Here is a 20317-nt window from a genome sequence, read left to right on the forward strand (position 1 = left end):
TGTGAGGTGTCCATGCATGGTCTGTGCCAGGAGAGCTCTTGGGAATTCCCAGATCCACGGGGAGTGAATCCAACAGTCTCTGCCATGCTCTGGGGGCATTTCCAGGCTCAGGGCTGCAGGGAAGGAGCAGAAGTTCAGTCAGAGGTGTTTGAGAGACAAATGTATGTATATACTTTTGCATAACTGACTCCTCTCTGTGATATTTTTAGGGGTTAGTCTCTACAAGGAACATAATTAGTTTTTGTGAGATAATGATTAGAGTGCATTAAATTTATCCGGTATGTGAAACAAATGAGATGTAAACAATTTGACAATTTATTGACAATTTATTCTTTAATTTTATTTTTTCTAAGAAGAAGGCAGAGCAATGTGTGTGATGCTGCAGGAGCTCTGGATGAAGTCTGTAATGCAGTTTTCATGCATGTGGCATGGAAAGCACTTCTCCCACTGTGCAAATCATTGATTCTGCAGGTGGGCTGGGGGGCAAAAGCCACCCTTGTTCTGAAGAACTTGGTGTTGTGGACAGAATGGGCAGTGAAATCCTGGTGCTGCTGTTTGACATTCAGCTTGAAGCTTCCCCTTGCAGTTTCACATCATTTCAGCAGATTTTAATTGTTCATGCAGAACTTTCCACTCCTGATATTTACTTGCTGTATTTCTAATTTGATTTTATTTACTTTAATTTCCAGCAAGGTGGAGTGGAGCTTTTTTCCCAAAACTAGGGGATATTAATGGGTTTGTGCTCAATGTTCAGAAAGTCACATCAGGGGGAACCAGCAGCAACTCCAGCTTTTGAAACAAAGATTTCATATTTGGTGGTGGGGTTCAGGTGAGTGGATTCTGCTCTTCCCATGGAAAGCAAAAACCAAGAGTAAAGGAAAAGCAGGCACCTAAATTGCCCTCCAGTTAGTGGGCACTTTCTCTGGGTTGTTTCTAAACCTTCTTGTGTGGCCTTGGGAGATACTTTATCAACCCCTCATGAGCTGAGGGAATAGATTTAGTTTTGCTCAATTTCCTTCAAAACATTTTCCCTAGGTACTGGGTAAACAGGTAAATCATATTTTTCCAAGCAATCCTGTTTTCCCAAGGCTTTCAGGCTGTTTGAACAGTGTGTTTTGCTGCCTGTGTTGTTTCCTCATTGTTTTCTGCTCAGCCACCTAGCTGGAGTCAAATTGTACCTCCAAAGATCAACTGTGCCTTAAAATACACCCTGGGCTTGTGATGTGCCTGATGAAACATCTCCTGTGATCACCTGAAGGTACTGACAGCTGCTGCTCTGCACCCTGCCATGCTGAAAGGGATGATGAATGTGGATCCCGAGGAGACAGAAGCAGAATTACAGAGTCTCTTCCCTTTCTTTCACAGCTACAGTAGATATATTCAATATATTGTCAGCCAGCTGTCTTCAGTGTGCTTGATGGATGTTTTGATTTAGTGCCTTGGAAAAAAAAAAAAAAAAAGGTGTTAATGGAGAAAGCAACTGTTGCAGCTAGAAAATCATTGGGGTTTGGAGTGTTTTGAATGATGCTTTTCCCTTACAATGGTAAAACTACCAAAGCAAGTGCAGAAAATTGCTGCTGTGCTCAGAAATAATCCTCGCCTTATCAACAACTTGATTTCTCTGAAAGCTTTGCCAAAAAACATTTCCATTAACAGAAGCTGTAGGAACAAAATGATGACCAGATAAATGGCAGCATTATGCTACTCAGGAGAATGTCTCAGGCACTCCTGGTATGATTCTGAGCTCCTTCCTCCCTGGAGGTCCCATCTTTCTCGTGAGTCTCTAAAAAACAAGCTCCTAAAAAATGCAGGTGAACCAAGAGTGTCTCCCCTGGTGGGCTCGGCTGCTGGATGTGTGTTTTTATTTAGATTTGTTGGGGGTTTTGTTGAGCTGTGAAGTTCTTCATGGTAAAAGGAAATTGTTGGAGATTCCAGGTGAAAACAGGGAAAGTAGGAAGTGCAGAATCAGGATGAATTATCCATGAATCTCTAATGCCATCCTGTTTGCTCTGCTACTCAGATTCCTAATGCACAAACTGGGCCAAATCCTACAATTCTTGCCATAAATCAGTTCCTGTGGTGCTACTGCCTTGGCAGACTGAGTTCCACTGGATCCTCATTTAGAATCACCCCAAGATTCCCAAAGTGAGAGATGCTGCTGGCTGTCCACTCAGGCACATGAGGATTTCAGAGTGATGTGGATGGTGTTTCACTCATACCCTCAAACACTCCCATGCACTGTCTGTGGGAAATCACTGCATTGCACTCAATTTTTTTTTTCTCCCTAAGTAATCCCTTGTATCTCTGGCAATGTAGAAAATGTTGGAAGCTTAATAGCCTTGACTTATCAGGAGAAGCAAGTGTGGGGAGATCCTCCAGGAAGCTGAAAGAGCTAATCTCTGTTATTACACAGAAGGAGGAGAATCAGAGGCAGGCAGAGAGTACAGAGCCTGCCTGCTGTGAAACTCTCCCTGGTCACGAGTCACTGGCTGCAATTTAAATTAGGAACACGCAGTAGTGTCCCAGTGACTTTCACTGCTATTGTGCTGAGATGCAGGGTAAAACTGAGAGAGGGGATTGCTGCACTTTTGGGGTCAGTTTTTCTTGGGGTTTAAGATTTTTTGTGTGAAGCCCACCAGAATTTTTCTCTCAAGGTTTTGGGAATACACTGAGAATTTCCTGGGTCGCTGAGGCAGAGAAGCTCTGTGAATGTGCATTTTTCTTGGCACAGATGGAGCAGGGAGCTCAGACTTAGGGGTTTTGATATCTGTACATCTGAGTGAGTTCACCTGCCTGGAATGCAGCAGGCAAAGATGATCCTTAATGGATTGAGTGGGGAATAATAGCTGTTTTCTGCTATAGAGGTAATTTATTTTCAATTAAACCCCTTTCCCCTGTTCGTGTTACCTCGTTACCAGCACAGGGAGCTCTCCAGCAAGCACAAACCCACCCTGTGAGAATCACCCTCAGTGGTTTCTGCCCTTGTCAGGTGGTTTTCCTGGAGCTGGGATGGTTCCTGTGCCTGGACTGGAGCCCATCAGGGGCTGGGTGTGTAAATTTCCCCCTCCTTTGCCACCTGAGAGGATGCAGGGTTCCTCCCCTGGCAGAATCCCCGGGAGCCCTTGGCTGTGCCTTTGGAGTGAGTTTTGTGCTGCTCTCCCTGAGCTTTCTGCTGACTGAACAATCTCATTAGCCCCAGGCCTGCCAGAGCTCAGCCTGGCACATCCCTGCCCACGTTTCCCAGTCGGTGGAGCTCTCCTGGCTCTGTGTGTGCCAGGGCTGTGCTCCAAGCAGGAGCTGGAAAGGCTCAGACTGGCTGGGGCATGTGCTGGGTTCCAGGGGAGCCTCTCCATGTGAGGCAGGGCTGCTTCAGGGAGCTGTTGCTTTACTAGAACTCATGTTGGTTTGTATTAACAGGAGAAAGCTCGTGATTTTCCTATTATTATGTGTTTTGAAAGAGGCAGGATGAGCGTACGAAATAAGCAGGCACCTTTGAAAATTCGTGTTGAAATTTTGGGGAATTTGCATCACCTCTGTTGGCAGAGGCTGTCACTGGCAGTCTCATCTGAGCACAAACTGCAGCCTGCTTTTATTTCTTTTCCTTCCCTTCCCTTTGTGCCTGGCTGCCACAGCCTCATCCCCATCACCCACCCCACCTGCTGCTGTCCTTTGCTTTCTGCTTCATGCTTGACCTATGAGCTGAAATGCTAATGGCTGTTGAAAATCTCAATTAATATAAAACTAGTTTCAGCCAGAAATGTGCTAAACTCGTTTAGGAGATGTAGCATCTCAAGGAAAATGCAGAATGGCAAAAGCCTCAGACAACAGCTGAATTTTTAGCAGGCTGTGCTTTCAGGTGTGTCTGCAAAGCTCAGATCTGGTTTGTGACCAGCAGGGAGGGTGATGGTCACTGTGTGTTTGTAGGTCATGGCATTCCTCTGCTACAGAGTTATCACCTCGTGCTGGAATAATTTATGTGTTTTCATTGGTTAAAAAAGGAATGATGCGTGGCCAGGGCTTCAGGTGGAGGGGATAAACCAGACACACGTGGGGGATTAGGCTGCTCTTACATCTGTAAATGTGCATATGCAAAGGCAGACCCTTATTTTATGGTGGCTTGTACAGGAATTATGCAAAGTGCACTTTATAGTGCAGTGAAGGAATACAGTCTAAAATTTCAGCATGGTGCTTTTAATTCTACTCTAAATACCTTAGGAACTTGCTAATTAAATACTTGTGGGCTTCTCAGAAGTCTGCACAACATCTCCACAAGCAATTTGTGCTGCAGGATGTGGTACATCCACGTCGAGTACACGACATTAAATCCAGATTTTCCCCTGAAAGAGAGGTTGGTGCCACAGTAGAACTGGAAGGATTAAAGGAGATGAATGTAAAAATATGGATTAATTCCCACTTGGGAAAAGATTGTGTCTAGTGACCTAAACTTGTCTGTCACAGGTGGCCCAGTGCTCAGAGCTGCTGCCCAGTTAACCCAGCCCAAAAATGAACTGGAGAAGGAGCAGTTTTATGTGAAGTAAGGATGAGCAGGGAAGCAATTAATTAAAAGAAAAAGGTACTTAAACTTAGGGAGGAAAGACCTGTTGGTATTAAAGAGCAGATGTGGCTCAGAAAGTGCCCAGACAGCTGCAGGAGGACAGAGGATTTCTGTTCTCCCTCTGAGCCACTGTGGGGTCACCTGGTGTCCCATGTCCCAGCTGTTCTCCTCAGATCAATACAGATGTTGGTGTTTGCTCAGATATTTAAGAGCTTCCATCAGGGCAGAATTTGGTGCAGGTTTGTGTGCTCCTGCTGGAAGGAATGACCGTGTGATTATCTCAATTTACTGGGAAGTGCCATGTCAGCAATGTCATCACTAAAGTTTAATGAGGTGTCCATCATCAGCAACAGCCCACCCACAGCTCACATTTATTCCTTGGGCCATGAAGGGGTTAAGGCAGGTATTGATTTCCACTCTGGGTTTTCTTGGGAGTCATTGCAAGTGCTGCTTGGAGGCATTTTGAGGTTCCAGCAGGTCTGATGGGGCTGGCATGGCTGAGCTCCTGAGTGTCCTTGCAGGTTACAAACCCCATTTCCTCATCTTTCCATCCCTGTGTGTGTGTAGAAGCCATGGAAAGCTCTAAGAAATGTGGTCCTTGTGCTCAGTGCTTCAGTGCCAGATGGACAGAACCAATTAAATCAGCTCTCCCAGGTGCTGGGCCATTATGTGGGCACAGATATGACCAGGAGAAATCATTTATGCTCCTTTAAACCATTTCAGAGCATCGGCTGTGATCTGATGAGACTGGAGGGGATTGCACTTCAGGATTTTGTTGGGAACAGCTGGGAGCAGGTAAGGCAGTGTTTGTGGGAATGGAGAGCTGGTGCTGGCTGCCTTTTCCTGGGGTCACACCTTTGCATTCCAAGATGCTCATGCACCTCTTGCTTCCCCTCAGCTCAGGGCAGATCTCCAGCAGAGACACCAGAAATTGAGTTTGCTCAGCATCAGTGCAGCCAGGGGACAGCACCATCTGTCACCCTGCCCAGCCCAAGGCTGACCTGCTCTCCCAGACAGCCAGGACCTGGCAAGCTGGCCTCCCAAATTCCTTGTTTATTCCTTAAAACTTTGGCTCAGGGAAATTAATTATATTGTGCTCTTTATTGAATTGAATGTTTTACTGCTGCATTGTGCTACAGCCTTGCGTACGTATTTCTTTGTTGATTATATTTATTCCATTTTTAGAGTGTTTTTTTGCTTTGGAAACTGGAAGACTGATGGATTACAAAATTGGGAAGGCACAATAGTTGCAATCGCAGTTGAAACACGCAAATTTTGTGAATAATGCTAAAGTTGTGTAACTAGACTGAAAACTTTTCCTTTAGATGTGCTGTCCACTAATGTTTATGAAGTCCTTGGTAAGATAAATAATGCATGGACTTTTCTCACTAAACCTCCTGAGAGTGGAATTGCATCTAAACCAAAAATATCTCTGTGCTGCAGTGGGTTTGGAAATACTTTGCCATGGAAGGAAGAGCAGCTTTCTGATTTGGGTGATTATTTTTAATCACCTCCAGCATATGCATGGGCTGCTTTTTTAAGAGCTGAAAACATCCCAAAATAGGTGACTGGGGAAGAGTCAAGTGAAGGTTATCCTCTCCCTGGCACTGACACTGGGATGTCAAAAAGCTTTTAGGGGAAAAGCAATGGGTGACATTGACACCTGAACTAAAATGGGGTCCTCATGAATATTCCCTCTCTTTTCCAAACCCCTGAGTGACTCTGCACATTGGGGGGGTTGCAGGGGGAAGAAAAGATCTAGAGCTGCATGAAAACTGGTGCTGGAGCAGCATTTACAGCAGAAGTGCAGCTGAAATCTCCACCTTTCCCAGCTAATTGGTGAAGCAGGGAGCTCTGGGAGGTGTGGAAAAACTCCCAGGTGATGGATTCCTGCTGTGAGCTCCCTGCCTGGATCCCTGGATCCCTCCCTGCCATCCCTCTGCTGGGAGCTGCTCTGGGAGCCCTTTGGAGCACGTTTGGAGCACATTTCCTTTCCTTACCTGGTGAATCTTCCATGCTCCACTTGCTGGAAGGCTTTGCAGTGGATCTCCTGAATTTTTTCCCTTTCTCTTCCTTTTTTTTTTTTTTTTTTTTTGGGTTAGGGTTGGCAATGAAAGTTCTTGAGATGGTATTTTGTGTTTGGACTTAGATGTTTATTATTTCTTATTTATATTGCAGTTTTATAAGTTGTGAGTTTTATGGTATTTTATTCACAAGCTATAAAATGGTTTTGTATTTATTTCTGTAAGGTTTTTTAAGCAAAAACTATTTAATTAAGAAATGACACTTATTTTTACTTTTAACTTAATGACTAATTACTTATGTCTCGTAATGTGGGCTTTTTTGTTTAATTATAAAATACTTCTTAAACTTATGAAGAAGAAGGTAAAGAAGGACTAGTTATTACTTAGAACTTCTATTTTAGTTTTATATATATTATTATATTTTAAAACTTTTTCTGTTATGTGATATTACACACTTGTATTTAAACTATTAATTATATTACTTCATTTTGGAAGTCTTCTCTACAGCTTCAGGTTAAATGTAGTGTTTTCTTGAGGGTCTGTGTTTTTCTGTACAGAAAGTTTAAAATTCTCAGTATCTAGGGTTCTAACAATGAAAAATTCCATGTGGAATCATGAAACAACCAAACTTTTATTTCTTCCTCCCAGAAAGCAATATTTTCCCACCCCCCCAGATTTTTTTTCCTGTTGTTCCATAACTGAGGCCACATGGGAGGCTGTAATTTCTAATTACAAATATTTACCAGTCCTGTAACATCCATGTCACTGAGAAATTAAACTTGGTTCTAGCTAATGAAAAGCTTCGCTTGGGGATGCACCAGTGTTAAGCTGTGGGGATCCATTAATTTCCTCAAGATTTGTGTGTACAGGACTTAAACAAGGAATATTTGAAGAGGGAACCAAAGAGCTGAGGTTGATGCCATATTTAGTAGTGCATTATAATTTCTCTTGGAAGCGGTAGACCAGTAATCTGGGAATTTTGGCTGTCATCCTGCTACTATTTATGAGCAATTTTAATGCAGTAATTACATGTAGGGAAAATTGTTCACTAGGTTGATGAGATAAATGGAAATTTAATCTTTTTTTTCTTGTTTGGTTGTCCAATATTTTTATGGCATCCTTCTGGAAGCAAGGGGGTGTAATAAAGGAATCTGGAACTCCATTGCTCCTTGGAAATACTGATAGTTTGAAAGATTTGCTCAGTGTAAGTTAAAGGCAGCTCATTAAACAAACAAATGAGCTGTCCTTAGAGCAATCAGTATTTACTATTAACTGAACAGCACAGTAAATAATGAATTGCAGGTAAGGAACTACAGATAAGTATTTGCACTGAATTCAAATTACTTGACTTAAGCCTGAGGCAGAGAAAAGCAAATAGAAAGTCAGAAAGAGAAGGAGGAGGGGGGAAGAAGAAGGGAGAGGAGGGGTTGCAAATGCAACATTTGTTGTAGCAATCCGTGTTCATTTGTGCTGCAGAAGAAAGGTTTTCCTGGGCAAGCTGGTGCCCCCATCCCTGGTGCAAGTGGTGCTGCAGTGAGCCCACCTGACAACAAAAGAGGATGTGGAATTCCCGGGAAAAAGGAGAAGAGAAGGCCTGGGGGAGACCTTAGCAATTTTACCAGTACCTGCAGGGTAGAAGGCTGGAGAGGGATTTTGGACAAGGACATGGAGGGACAGGACACAGGAATGGCCTCCCACTGCCAGAGGGCAGGGATGGATGGGATATTGGGAACTAGGAATTGTTCCTTGTGAGGGTGGGCAGCCCTGGCACAGGTGCCCAGAGCAGCTGTGGCTGCTCCTGGATCCCTGGCAGTGCCCAAGGCCAGGCTGGACACTGGGGCTGGAGCAGCCTGGGGCAGTGGAAGGTGTCCCTGCCATGGCAGGGTGGGAGAAGGTGATTTTTAAACCCCCTTCCACCCCAAACCATCCTGTAATTCTGTGAAAAGCAGGAATCTGGGCCTGACCCAGCTCAGACAGCAGGGCTGATGCTTTTCCCAAGGTCGGGATTTTGCAAGTGGGTCCCTGGCAGTGTCCTGCCCCAAGGACAGAGCTGTGCTTTGGCACCAGTGAGACCAAAACCTGCCCACGGCTGCCAAGTGCCTGCACAGCTCCCTCAGTCATTTCTCCAAATTACTTAGGCAGCGAAATTGTTCATTTGCTGGGAGCTGGCACACGTTGAGAAGTTTGGGTTTGGAGTTTAATCATCGTTGGAGTGAGAGATTGTGCTGCCTGGAGTTTGGGTGTGTGGCTGTGTCTGAAGGCAGGATGGATGGATACTGCAATATCTGGGAGATATTGCTCATTAAGGAAGAGACTCGGGGTGTTTTGGGTGCTGGAGGTGAGAAGGAAGGTTGGGGATTTAATCAGGATCTCTGCAGTTTCACCTGAGGCCAGCTGGGACAGCCAAAGGCGTGAGAGGCATCCTAAACACCCAAAGCTTGGCAGCCCTGCCTAAATGTCACCTTGAAAAGGTGAAGAGCTTGGCCCAGGTCTCTGCAGGGAGGATGAGCCTCACCTGGCTGCCTGCTGAGTGCCAGCAGGGCCCAGAGCAGGGAGCAGGGAGTGGGGCACATCAGGGGAGATGTGTGTGAGGTGTCGGCATTCCATAATCCCTGTCACAGCTTCTGCTGCTCCACCAGGGATAACAGCCATAGGAGCATGAGGCTTATCGTGCTGGGAGGATGTCACAAGGTAAATATCCCTGCAAAGAGCCTCTTGTTTGATTCCCATCACCCCAGGAGTGCACCTGGTGGAATTCCCTCCCAATAAACCAGCCGAGGTCCAAGGCAGATGCAGGGATGTTCCCAAGTGGAATTATCTGCTGGGTGTGCACGAGTCCATCCCTGCTGGTCCCCCTGTGCTGCCTGCTTCCAAATGCTGCTGCTGTCAGCCCCCAGCATTAGTATTCAAGCCAGGGAACAGCAGTGAGGTGCTAGACAGGCCGACTAATTACAGCAGCCTGCAGAGGCAAGTCAGGCTGTGCCACATGATGAAGGATATCCTGCTTACTTGGAACGTTGCAGCTCTGCTGTGGCACTTCATTTAGAAAAAAATAAGGAAAAAAATAAGATGTGAGCTAATTGGTTTGGTTAAGGAATCGAGCTGTGCTCTTGTTTTTGTTTTTTTTTTCCTTGATTTAATCTGAATTTATACAATGCTTTGTGACACTCATCTGAAATGAAACTTGCTGTGACCTTAGCAAGCTGCTCACCTCCTGTAATCCCAGCTCCCCTGCCTCTGGCTGCCATCCTGACCTGCCTGCTCCTGTCCCCAGAGCTGTCAGCAGATGGGGGAGAGGAGGCTCTCGCTGCCACCAACGTGCCATCTGCAGGCAGCGAGGCTGCTCAGGTTTTTATGAGCCTAAATTGCAATTCTGCATCCAGAGGGTTTTCTGTCAGAGCATCTGTTTTACTGCCATGACACAGATCTGGGGCTGAGCGTGTGCCAGGAGCAGGTGAGGAGGGGGAGAGCCCCATCCTGCAGTGACAGCAGCCATCAGGTGGCTCCTGGCTGGGGCTGCTGCGTGTCCTGTGTGTCCCCTGCGCTGTCACACAGCCCAAGTTTGGGCAGGCTGAGCTTTGGAAAGCTCCACTGCTCACAAGTCAGAGCCAGGAAAACTCAAACTGAGGGAATATCTGCCACAAACAGAACTGCTGGTGTTGCCTGATTCTGGCTGATTTACACCCAGGATAGCCTGGGGGTGCCAGCTGAGCCTGTCCCCTGTCCCTGTCCCCTCCAGTGCCCTTCTGCAGAGCAGGGCACTAAGCAGATTAGTCAGCTTCTTCCATCAGCAAATACTCCAGGCCTAAGATACTTAAAAGACATCTGGTTTTTAGCCTCATTTCTAACCAAATGAGGCTTATGTGATTATGGTGTCTGTCGCTTGCCCCTCGTTGGCCAGTTGCGACCCTCAGCCGGGGATTTTGGTCTCACAGATGTGAACTTCCAGGAAGTTTCCGTGGGCTGCTGTGAACAGAACTCATCCTGGATGAAGGGCCACAGCACAGGCTGTGCTCATCTTGGAGCTGATGTGAGAGGGAATGTGCTGGGGGAAAAAAAATATCTCTGTTTGTAGGGAAAAGCAGCCATGAGGAGAAAGCCCCCGTGGGCTGAGGGTGAGGCTGTGTGGCTGAGCTCTGCCCCTGCTCCAGCTGTGCTGGGCAAGCACGGCCATCCACAGTGCCACCTCCTGCTGTCCCCACATGCCAACTGCTCCTGTGATCCCGGGATTGCCTTTCTGATCCCTGGATTAACGGGCTGGGGTGTGCAAAGATACAAGAGCTGTGTGTGAGGCAGCTCAGCTCGGCAGGGGCTTGCCCTGGTGAGCTGTGCCCGTGGAGCTGAGCTGGCCAGGCCTGGTGGCTCCATGGCTGCTGCACGGTGGCCTTGCCTTCAGAATTGTTCTTTCACTGTTATCCTGTCAACTGAGGTCTAAATTCTCCTGGGACTGGTGTCCCTTAGCACTGTGAGAGGGTGCACAGGTGAACACAGCTCGTGCTGGTTAATAATTCACTCAGGGACCATGGATGAAGTTGGTGACTGGAACCCTCCGTGCACCCGCTTCTGCAGAATCACAGAGTGCTTTGGGTTGGAAGGAGCCTTAAAAATCATCTTCTTCCACCCCTGCCATGGCAGGGACATCTCCCACTGTCCCAGGCTGCTCCAGCCCCAGTGTCCAACCTGGCCTTGGGCATTGCCAGGGATCCAGGGGCAGCCACAGCTGCTCTGGGCACCTGTGCCAGCACCTGCCCACCCTCCCAGGGAAGGATTTCTTCCTGATTTTTGATCTAAATCAGAATTCTCTCCTTTACTTCTCTTTGAATTTCACTTTAATGCTTGTTAGAGCTGGACCTGTCTCCTTTTTGCAGCTACAGAACATTTTTACCTTGTAATTCAGAACCTAAGGATGTCCAATGGAATGTGGAAAACCCACACAGAGCAGTTCTGGGATGGGGGGGAAAAGCAAAGGTTTCATGTTCTGCTTCCTAGTAATGAACTAAATGAGATAGTCTCCTTCTTTGAGCATAAATGAAAGATAAAAGACAGATGAGATTTATGAACAAGGTCATTAGTGTACCAAATTTCTCTCATTAGATCTGTTACATTACTTTCCAACTTACATAACTCTCATTAGAAAAATTTATGAACTGGAATGATTACAAATACACCATATTCTAAACCATCCCTACTTTTAATTGCCAAACAGTAAAAAATAATTATACTTCTGTGCTACAATAGAGCTGTACTTTTGTGCACATGTTTTTTTGTTAGAATTTAAATAGAAGTTGTTCCTGAAGCCAGGGGATGAGGCAAGAGGAAAATGGACCATTTAGTGCAATTTAGCTGCACACCTGAAGCTTTGCTTTAATTTTATAACTGTGTCAGACCCTGGTTGATATTGCAGGCTAATATTGCTGTTTGTTCTCCTCACCAGACTCCCACTCTCACATCCCTGTGCCTGATTTGAAGTGACAGTGAGCGGAAGCATAAGGTATCTCTCATTCTGTTTGGACTCCTTGTTTACAGAAGAGTGATGGAGATGCTATTAAGCACAAAAGGCATCACCATATGCCTGTTTTTCTTTGTATTGAGTTTGGCAGCAGCTATTGAAATACCATTATCAGGTGAGTTGTAGCTATTTGCTGTGCACTTTGCTGTTTTGTTTGGTATTCCTTTGCAGCTATCCCTGAAGGAAAAATACTAAATCCTCCTTTCCAGTTGTGTTCCATTTGGAATTTAATCTTGCCACAATGTGGCCTTTGGGAAATTCAGGTCTGATCAAAAACTAAGCTGTCCTCTTTGGGCCTGCTTAAATGGAGCAGTAAAGTTGTCTAATAACATTTATTTGGTGTTTGCCATCCAACACAACTCTTAGCTCCGAGGGTTTGGGTTTGTCCTTCACTTCAATTCCTCATTTTGGCTCTGAATCCCCCTGAAGCTTCTTTGATGTGCATAAATCCCTCCTTCTGTGTCGTGCAAGCTGCCATTCCAGCCTGGGGAAGGAGCAGGTGGATGTCTCAGGGCCAGTGTTGGTCCCTGGAGGAGGATTTCACACTCCATGCCCTGCCCTGGGGAGCAGCTCCTGCATCCCTCACCGGCTGGGATGAATTCAAACTGCTTGTTTTACATGGCTCATGAGCTTCCAGGACATGTGTAAAATATGGGATGAGGCTCACAGGGAAAGCCAGAGGACCCCTCTGCCTGGAGTACAGCCCAGACCTCCCCAGCTTTGCAATTTTTCAGACATAAATGGACCATGAGGGTTGAAAACTGCATTTTGCTTTGGTGTTTTGGTTGCAAAAAAACCCCAAACCAACCAAAAAAGCAAAACTCAATAATATTATGAATTATGATGGGGAAAAATAAATAAGTAAACCTAAGGAATAATGAATTTAAGCATCTTTCAGTGTCTCAGAGTAGGACATGGACCAGTTTCAGGGCATCCTGTGGATCTGCCATGAGTTCTTAGCACTCTGCAGCCTGCCAATAGCCCTGGCTGCAAAGAGGAAGCCAGCCAAGCAGGTTTATAGGATATTTTTGTAAAACTATCCAAATTTGCATTGGGAAGTAGTGGTTTTTGGGTTTTTTTAAGGAAGTAACTACAGTGGCTCCTTGTGTTTTAATAAAATCAAAGTGGAGCTGTGACTGTAGAGCACAGGACAAACTCTCTGGGCATCCACTACTTTTATGAACCTACCCCAGGGAACCACCTAACCCTTAATTAGCTGTAATGAAGCATTTTATATTATAATAAAAAGTTGTTTCTGATCAGTGGAGCTGGTGGGCTTGGAAGTGTTCAGCTTTGAGACCATGTGATATTACAAGACATTGCGTTTCACTCCAGCTCTGAGCTCCCTGCACTTAAAGCAGCACACAAAGAGCATTTTAATTCTCTTCCTGCCTGTTTATAACAATGGGGTTATCCTATTATCCCAGCTCCACTGTGGGGAACATTCTCCTTCCTCTGTTACACAGGCTTTTGCAACACTTTAATTCCCTCAGAAAAAAACCAGAAGTTCGTGCAGCGTCGGTGCGTGACCATGCAGCTGCACCCTGGGGCAGATATTAAACCAGCCTTGCAGTCCATGGCTTTTCTGTCAGTTTTATCCAGGATGGAGGCAGCAGTTTGCTACTTCATGTGTGTGCATCTGTGTCTGGGTTAAATCCAGTCTCTGACTTCACCTATGAATAAATTTGCCAGGCCACAGCGCCGTGCTCTGGTGTGGTCCCAGTTCCCCTCTGCCCTGGGTGGGTTTGGAGGGGAATCAGGGTGGGCTCTGTCCCTCTGCCAGGCCTTTCTTTGGCCATGGAGGCAGTGACAGTGACCAGAGGGTAATGTCCATGCCAGGGAGGTGATGATCATCCTCTTCCCAAGGCAAGGCTGACTTTCTGCAGGAATAATGCAATCCTGCCATTGTCCCTCTCCACTCAAGGGGAGCCCAGTTGGGCTGGAATGCTGTTCTAACCCAATTCCTCTTTGTGCTCAGTTTCCCAGCTTCCAACAATCACGGAGCAATCCCACACCCAGGTTGCCTACCCCTTTGATGAGGACTTCACCATTAAATGTGAGGCCAGAGGAAACCCCCAGCCCACGTGAGTACTGCTTGGAGAAGCAAACAGAAGCTGAGTTTGCTTTTAACCTTTGCCAAACACTGTTGTGTCTGTCAGGAGCTGCTGCACAAAAACCTGCTCATCATCCTCAGCAGGGTTAAGGTTCATTTTTTTCGTTCAGGCCATTCAGCTTTTGTTGCTCCATCACTTCCCCTCACCCTGTGAATAGGTATCAACATGGTTTTCCTTGCTGGGAGATGTTTCATTTCTCTGGCACGTGCCAAATTCACCCCATGGTTTTAAAAAAAAATCTTGTGTGGGTTGTGCTGCAAAAGATGGGCTGTGTCATGGTAATCAGAGAGGCCCAGCTGTTCCTCTGCCTATTCCACAGCAACCCTAAAAATCCCAAACACATAAACTGTGTATTCAAACACCAATTTGCATTTTATCAGATACCTTGTCTGTACCTAACATCAGCAGGGCATGGTGATGGTACAGATAGACACAGAAGGAGTTATTCAAATAAATAGCCAAAGATAAACTCTGTACATTTTACACCAATGTGGAAAAAAAGAAAGATTTTTAATGAAAATGTGACTAACAAGAGTGTAATAATAACACAGTAAAAACTCCTCCTGAGGCTTTCCCCACTGAATGGTGTTTGCGCTAAATTAATAGCTGGTTTGAATAATTTTTTCTCTTTAATCCTTCACTTCTCCTTTCTTTGCAATACAATTTAAACTTTAAAAGACATTCTTTTATTTAGATCAAGATGATTTGGCAATTTTTAATTGAGCTCTGAAAGGGGATTTGCAGAATGATAAAAAATTCCTTTTGTTCCACTGTTTGTCAGTGCATCAGTGAGAAGATTCCTGGTGTATTTAAATGATGTGGTAGTGCCTGTTAGGAGAGGGGATCCCGTAATTCCTCCATCCTGGAGCAAGGATTCCATATTCCTTCCATCCTGGAGCAAGGATCCCATAATCCTTCCATCCTGGAACAAGGCAGTTTTACCAAGAACATTGAAGTGCCAAAACAATTTTGTTTTGTTGTTAATTATTTATTATCTTAAAACCAAAAAGAAAGGAACATCTGCCACTAAACTGATGTTACTGCAATTTCCAGCTGTCTGATTTTAAATCAGTTTAGGCAAATTTCAATCCATTTGAGAATTGCAGGTACAGGAAGAGCATTTATCAAAATCACCCCCCAGCATCATCACAACTACAAAAGGATCTATGGCAAGGAGAACCTTAATGGAATCATCTCAGGCTCTCCTGGGGCCTGCCCACTCTAACGTTTATTTTCTTTTTCAGTTTTAACTGGACTAAGGATGGAAAACCATTTGATTTATCGTCTGACCCCAGGATAGTCACATCTAACAACTCTGGAACTTTCGTGATCCAAAACCGAGGGATCATCAACAATTTCCAAGGGAAATATCGCTGCTTTGCATCCAACGTGCTGGGAACTGCCATGTCAGAGGAAATTGAGCTGATTGTTCCAAGTAAGGGCTTTATTTTTGGTTTGAATTTGTAATTATTATATTTATTATTAAGATGAGAGCTGTCTTTCCTCAAAATAAATGGGAAAGAACTGCTCATTAAGGTGGTGCATGGCAAAACATGAGTTGTTTGTTATTCAGTGAACATTCAAAGAAAAAAATGGTATTTTCTTCTTGGAATAATTTAATTTAATTTCTGGTTTTGAGGACAGAAACCGAATCTGGATGCAGGATTTCAGACCACTGAACTATCAACTCCCACAGGTTATTACTGCAAAATAGCAACGGATGCAAATGTTTGAAAACTCCAGGGGAAGTGATTTGATCAGTTGTGAGTTCATTAATCTGATGTCAGCAGCATTTGGGGTTTGGGATAAATACTGATGGGGAGAAGAATAAAGCCCTGGAGCGGAATGGAAAACAAGCTTAAAAATAAAACAGGGAAAATTACTGATCCTAGAAATTTGTGCTTCTGCTGTTAGCATGGAGGAAGGGCAGAGGAGAAAATGAGGGATTAAGGACCAGGTTTATAGAAGTGGAATGAAATTTATAGATAGAATCAAAGAATTACTAAGGTTGGCAAACAGCTCTTAAAATCAGAATCCATCCCTTAACCCAGCCCAGCCAGGTTCAGCATCCAGCTCTGTCCCAAAGCTGAAACAGCTGATTTGTACCAATCCATTTAATCACCTGTAGCTTGGAATATGAGCATAATTTTGGTTCTAAATTCAGGATTGAAACATATGAAATGAAAAGAGGAAAACCAGAAGCAGAATCTTCCCAGAGGGAGTAGAAAGGACAAGAAACTCCCCCAGCTCCATGATGGAGCAGGGTGAGAACCTGAAGCAGGTTTTACGATGCAGTTCGGTGGCAGAGATGGAGAAAAGCAGCAGTGCAGTGGATTTTTTCAGATGAGATCTTGCATTTCCAAGCTCCTTCAGTATTTTGTCACCAGCTATCTGATAGCTCCATGCTCAGGTGGAACCCATGTGGCAGCGGATGCATCCACAGCCTTCTCAGCCCACACTGACAGGAGGTGGCTGCTTTTGTACAGAAAACTGATCTGGTAGATCAGTGCAGATGAAATGGGCTATGAGAAACAAGAATAAACATTTTTGGCTTGTCTTCAGCATAGGAAATAATCCTGAGAAGCAATCCAGGCATAGCCAGGGCTGGGAAAGTTGTGGTGCTGTGGGCACATTGAAAACAAGACATTGCAAGGGCTGGGAGGGTTCCTGGGAGGGAGCTGCTGAGGATGCCATGTAAATGTATTTTATGAGTGCTCCTCATGAAAAACACACTTTATTTTCCTTCCATCCAGCTTTATGGATTTCTTTTTCCTTGGGAAATCTGTTTCATGTTGCAATGTGCCACACAGTAATCCCTGAAGCCAGAGCTTGGTGTTGGGTGAGGAATTCACAGCATTCCAGGTGTTGCTCTGTGGTTTAGTCTCCATCACCTTGCAGTTCTTTTAGGGAAGAGCTTTCCAGAGGAGAGGAGAATTGCAGGAAGCTTTAGGACAGTGAGTTGAGGTTTATTGAAGTGTTGACAGGGTAGGATGGGCAGCTGATGGCAGCTGGAGTTTCAGGCAGAGACAGGAGAGTGATGCAGTTAAACTTCAGACATAGCTTTTCACTTTGGAGTCTGGCCAGGGCAGTGGGGTTAATACAACTTCTCTTAAGCAAAATATCTCAAACTCATTACATTTGAGGGGAGTTAAAGTGCTCAGTGTCATGTTTGTACCTCCAGCAGCAGAATATGTCCCATTGCTACTGAACTAAAAAAGATGGAAAACAAGGAGTTGATGTCTGTATTTGGGATTATTGAATCTGTATTCAGAGAGGAGATTTTTTGCTTTTAATGAAGAACAGTCTAGAGTAGCTTAAGTCGATATTAAATATATTGGGAGTGGATGGTAACAAATTTATGGAGAGGTTATAAACATGGTTGTTATCAAAAGCAAGTGGAATTTCAGTGCTAATATATGCAAATTCCTCAACCCAGCAAAAAAAAAAGCATAGTACAGATAATGTATTAGAGGGATTTACCCAACTCACACATCTTTTGAAGCACATTTGCTGTTATTAGAACTCTTCTGCCATCAGTTCTCTCATGTACTGGTGCAATGTAAAAGCTGCAAATTAAATCAGGATTCAGAGAGGAGTAGAAGGCACCTTTGATTTTCTAAAGTGCTCTACAACTGTGCCCCAGTGCAAGAGCTGCTGGTGCACAGATCTGCTGTAAATCAGAACCTGCCAGGGAGGGGCTGGGGATAAATCACCTCTATTCACCCCCAGGTTTTGGAGCACAGACTGGTACATGTGAGATCACTCCCTGCATTCATGATAACGATGCAGAGGTGGCAGAGCTGTGCCAGCTGTATTCAAGTCAGATGTAAAGCTCCTTGGCAGAGTCACCATGCCAGGGAAGGGAAGAAAACCCCAGCGAGGCAGAGCAGGGCAGTTTCTTTCATAAATTACATTTCCACTGCAGAAGCAGAATACTGGGTCTGTAAGGCTGCTGCTGAAAAGGAGAACAAAAGAGTGTTTACTCACAGTAGTCATTCCAGGGAAGCAATAGAAATGTCAGCAGAAATGATCATTAAATCTCACCTACATAATGAAAATACCCCACCTCCCCTATGTAGGATGACATTAAGAAGAGGGGGAAGAATGGGCTCCGAGGATCTCGATGTGTTTGCAGCACTAACAAAGGCCAGATTGTTACAAGATACATTCAGCATGAAAATGAATTTAAATGGTGAGAACACAGACTTCAGCTCCCCTCCTCCAGCATTTCGGGAATCTGCTGCTTGAATTAGTGAGCAGGCCCAATGCCAGAGGAAGGAGAAGAAGTACACTTTAAACTTCTTTAATTAACTGTGCGGTAAAAGACTCTTCACGGCAGACTGAGTTAAGATTTATGCTTGGTATTTCTAAAGCTGCTGCTCCAAAAGACCAGAGACCTGAGAATGGAAATATTGGCTGAATGTAAAATTATCCCGTGGCAGGCTGTGCTCTGATGTGATGTTAGTGCAAGAATTCCCAAAGAAACCAGACTTGAATTAATATTCAAACACTCAGGTGTGAATATCCTGAAATCAGTACAAGATACTGAGCTGATACTGAAGGAGGAGGTCTCAGTTTTGTGAAGGCTTTGGTGTAGTTTCTATGGGAGAGAAAACAAAAGAGAGAAATGGACTGAGACTTTGCAGGTGATGGGGATGAAATTTAACCCTCTTGTCTCCTAAATCAGTGACCTTCACCTGTGGCCACCTAAATAATTGGGCTGGATCTGATTCTTGCCTGTGCCCATCATTTTGAAAAGGATAACAGAGATTTACACAGAAAAAAGTTGTCACTAATTCCATACCTTCAGGAGCTCTGCCTGACAGCCAGGCTTTGCTAACTTTTTCAATTTAAGGCAGCAATTAAAAAATCCATAAACAAGCAGGGTCGTATCTCATAAACAGTTCAAAGGCTGCAATGGAAATTTCAGATTTAGCTACTGCTCCTGCTCCATGGATCAGAATATCAATTGAGGCACGGAGATGAGCCCTGGAAACTTCCCAAGCTTCACTCAGTGCAGCTCAACATCAGGGACTGCAAGTCATGGTTCAGATTCTTTAAAATGTTGGGCTGTTTGCCGTACAAGATACAGATCTGTATGAAAAATCGTAATTAGATACTAATTTAAGTGTCTAAGGAGCTGGAAATGTTGAGGTTATAGAAAGTTCTTGACTATTTCTGCTTTGCCTCACTTTTACATTCTTTAAGGGTTTATTTGCAAGGAAAAATATAAGACTATACATGATGGATCAGGCTAAACTTTTCTTTATCCCAGGATATCTTCAGTAGAATCCACAGGGAAGGCTATAACACCCTTGGGTTACAGTGATGCTTTTCTACAATAATTTCACAATGTATTTGCTAATTGCTGGTTTATCATCCTGAATTCCCTCTCATTTTACACCTGATATTGGTAGAAAAAAGACACAGGGATCTCAAGGACAAGTTACCTGGAGAAACGCTTTTCCTTTCTTCAATTTCTCAACACTTGACCCCAAAACATGCAAAATACCTGATGGAATGGGCTCCATCCTCACATAAACTGGAATAAATTGCCATAATTGATACAGTTTTAGTGTGAAGTCACTGCAATCAGCAGCAGGACAAAAACTGAGCTGTAGGACAAGGTGTCCTAAATGGATCTCTGAGTAAATCTGGAGCAATGTTGAGGGCTGGAGTTCCCAGCTCTGCTTGATGTATTTCTGAATCTCTATTTCTGCTAAACTCAATTTTGTCCTTTCTATTGCACTGTATTGGTCTCTCTCCTGTTTGCTTTAGGTTGAGAAACTGCTTTTTCTGAAGGGATAAGGAGAGATTCAGGCTCCTTTCTGGGTTTTTTTCCCAGCCCCACCAAATTAGGTGCTTCAGCCTGGTCTCAGGCACAGCTCAGTCACTGAACTTTGAGTCACCCCAGGGATTAAACAGACCCTGGCTCCTTGCACAAACAACTCTGGCCATTGATAATCTTCTGTTTCCATGGTTCACACACTGTCAGAGCACTTCAGTTTTGATTTTTGAGTGCAGCCTTGTCAGGAAAAAACCCTTGGTCAGCAAAGCCTTTCCCAGGAGTATTTGAAGAGGTGTCACGATGGGATTTTGGGACATTCTCCCTAGC

The 20317-nt window shown here is 44.6% G+C and overlaps 1 protein-coding gene across 14 annotated transcripts in view; it reads left to right on the top strand.

Annotated features, from left to right (window-relative positions):
• The window catches only part of CHL1 (cell adhesion molecule L1 like), a 122365-nt gene that overhangs the window by 58064 nt on the left and 43984 nt on the right, over positions 1-20317 (top strand). For 9 of the 14 annotated variants that reach the window (XR_010368756.1, XM_064433109.1, XM_064433096.1 and 6 more), the window contains 3 exons: positions 12014-12203; positions 14067-14172; positions 15447-15637. Coding sequence is in view for 13 of the 14 variants with exons in the window: in XM_064433109.1 (XP_064289179.1) it covers positions 12113-12203; positions 14067-14172; positions 15447-15637 (388 nt within the window). In the remaining variant the exon portion in view is untranslated. Of the gene's footprint in view, positions 1-790; positions 830-5278; positions 5351-12013; positions 12204-14066; positions 14173-15446; positions 15638-20317 lie in introns of those variants that run through there. The other 5 variants (XM_064433099.1, XM_064433098.1, XM_064433103.1 and 2 more) reach the window with 2 other exon arrangements.

Source organism: Passer domesticus, chromosome 9 (assembly GCF_036417665.1).
Source record: "Passer domesticus isolate bPasDom1 chromosome 9, bPasDom1.hap1, whole genome shotgun sequence".
Lineage (NCBI taxonomy): Eukaryota > Metazoa > Chordata > Aves > Passeriformes > Passeridae > Passer > Passer domesticus.